This window comes from Cyprinodon variegatus, unplaced genomic scaffold, assembly GCF_000732505.1.
Source record: "Cyprinodon variegatus isolate N-32 unplaced genomic scaffold, C_variegatus-1.0 Scaffold1256, whole genome shotgun sequence".
In the NCBI taxonomy this organism is placed as follows: domain Eukaryota; kingdom Metazoa; phylum Chordata; class Actinopteri; order Cyprinodontiformes; family Cyprinodontidae; genus Cyprinodon; species Cyprinodon variegatus.
The window spans coordinates 4,683-7,065 of NW_015151709.1; the positions used below are offsets into that span (position 1 = coordinate 4,683).

Genomic DNA, 2,383 nt, shown 5'->3' on the forward strand with positions numbered 1-2,383 from the left:
TACTCTTTGCAACATTTCGACCATCTATCATGATGCTTGTCAAGCTTAATTTGAAGATCCTGTATTCCTGATCTTTTTTTATGATGGACTAACGGAGAACTCCTGCAAAGGTCTGCCTCCACACAGTCACGTAACTAGATGGAGATCAGCCCGTTCTGTAGATATGTACATCTCCTTCTGATGTTTGGTTAAATACTTGAATATGATTGGATCCACTAGGCAGCGGCCAACCTCCCTCACTTCCGCTACTTCATGTCATTGGCTGAGCTTGGTGCCAATTAAGAGGAATATACCTACGTCATAGAGGTGCCTTAGCTGATTGGTTGGTTGTTCAGCAAAATCTCACCGCCGTGTAGGTAGGATTGTGTTCACCATGTTGGATCAAGTGCAGCTCCTGTTTACCTTCTGATCAGCTGGATCATGGCAGCGGAGTTCCAGCGGGCCGCAGTGTGAAGGAGCCGCTGCCTGGCTGCCGACTGACAGCGGCGAGCCTCCACAAACAACCGGAGAAGCAGGAGAAGCAGCGGGAGGAGGAGGAGATGAGGCTACCCGCTCTGTTAGCTAGCTCCGAGCTGTCAGGTTGAGAAGCTGTCGTCTTCACTTTGGCAGCAGGGATATTTATCTAACATTAAAGCTGAACTTTTCTTCGCATTTCAATCTCGTCTCTTTCGGTTCTTATTCCTTTTTAATCAGAGCGGAAGTCCCTAAAAACAAGGGTTCCGTCGGCGGATCTTGTCATCTGGAAGGAACTGAGGGTTTGGGCTGAAATGCTGAGAGAAACGGTGGAGATGACGGAGGTTTGTGTCTGAGCAAACTGCTCCATGGATGGATGGCGGCGGCCTGGGCCTGCCTGCCTGCCTGCGTCTGCTCTCCGATTATCGCCTTAGCGGGGATACACCCCCTCTGCACCGGATCTGCGCCGTTAATCACGGCTCGGAGATTACCTCTGGTTACGGAATAGCTGGCTGGCCTGCGCGCAGATAGAGAGAGGACTCCGTTTGGTTCAGCAGAAGCGCTTTCCTGGCTGTTTGGAGCCGCTCTATGGGAGGGTTTGCGGCGCTGGGAAGAACTTTTTCAGCTGAACGCTCATGTGACAGGATTTAGATCCGCGTGTGGAGCTTTCAGTGCGGGTAGGCTGTGCGATGGGGGCATCAGAGGCCACTAACTTCCTTTATTCTGGGGGGTTCGGCCTTATTTCTACTCTGATTTAACTTTAACTTCATAAAACCGATGGTTTGCAAGCGAGAATTTAGTTTTAGATGAAGTTAAAGCAGATGTTGCATTATGATAAACAGTCCTGCCAACTGTTTTCATGACATTTTCTATGAAGTTTTAAAGTTTGAAAGTCATTTAAAGCTGTTTGATGGTTCTGATAAGTTCTTCTAACTGTGAGGCTGCAGCCTGGTAGCCTTCATCTCCATCCTCTGGTCCTTTGAATGACTGAATGGCTCTTTGCAGCACAACTGCCACAAGTGCGAAAATGATGGCTGCTTACAACGGAGGCTCTTCAGCAGTAGGGGCCCATCACCACCACCAGCTGCAGCACCTCCCGCCTCCTCACATGCATCACCACCACCACCACCACCATGCAGGGCAGCATCACTTGCAGCACCCGGGCTCCGCTGCAGCTGTGCGCACCGTGCAGCAGCACACATCCACTGCTGCCGCTGCAGCAGTGATGCTCAATCCGGGCCAGCAGCAGCCCTACTTTCCCTCTCCTGCTCCTGGACAAGCTCCAGGACCTGCTTCAGCCGCAGCTCCAGCCCAGGTTCAAGCTGCTGCCGCTGCTGTCAAATCTCACCACCACCATCATCACCATCAGCAACAGCAGCAAAACACACACCACCTTCAGCCGCAACTGGACATAGAGCCTGATAGGCCCATCGGCTATGGTGCTTTTGGGGTAGTCTGGTAAGTACTCAATGCTAAGTTTCTTTACATACTGTAAAATACTCTCTAGCTATCTGTCTTCAGATGAGTGTGAAGGTCCTTCTGAAATACTAAAATGACTCTCATAGATGATCACTTCTCTTTAAAACTTAGAAACTATTGTGAACTGTATCAGGGACGGATTTAGGAAATGTGGGGCCCTAGGCAAAGACAGGCAGGGGGCCCTCTGAATGGAGAAGACAACACATAAAACAGACCCATTCTACAGATAGAGAAATGTTAATAGAATAGACATCCATTATCTGTTCTAGGTTTTGTCCCTCTCTTCTTGTCCCTTTTCTTCTTGTTTTCCTCTCTATGTTTTGTACCCAGCTTACTTTTCATGCTGTCTCTAAAGGAATGAAAGATTTTTTCCAAGCACTTAGCTGATTGCTCCTTCCTGTGTTTCCAAAAAGGCCAAAGTAAATAACCCAGTCCTTCTTTTCACTGTAGA

At 48.9% G+C, this 2,383-nt stretch overlaps 1 protein-coding gene across 1 annotated transcript in view; it reads left to right on the top strand.

Annotated features, from left to right (window-relative positions):
- The first annotated feature begins 320 nt into the window (after nucleotides 1–320).
- nlk (nemo-like kinase) overlaps nucleotides 321–2,383 on the top strand; it is a 36,821-nt gene continuing 34,758 nt past the window's right edge. Inside the window, exon 1 of the mRNA XM_015401760.1 lies at nucleotides 321–1,911. Within this exon, the coding sequence (XP_015257246.1) occupies nucleotides 1,445–1,911 (467 nt within the window). The 5' untranslated portion in view covers nucleotides 321–1,444. The remainder of the gene's footprint in view (nucleotides 1,912–2,383) is intronic.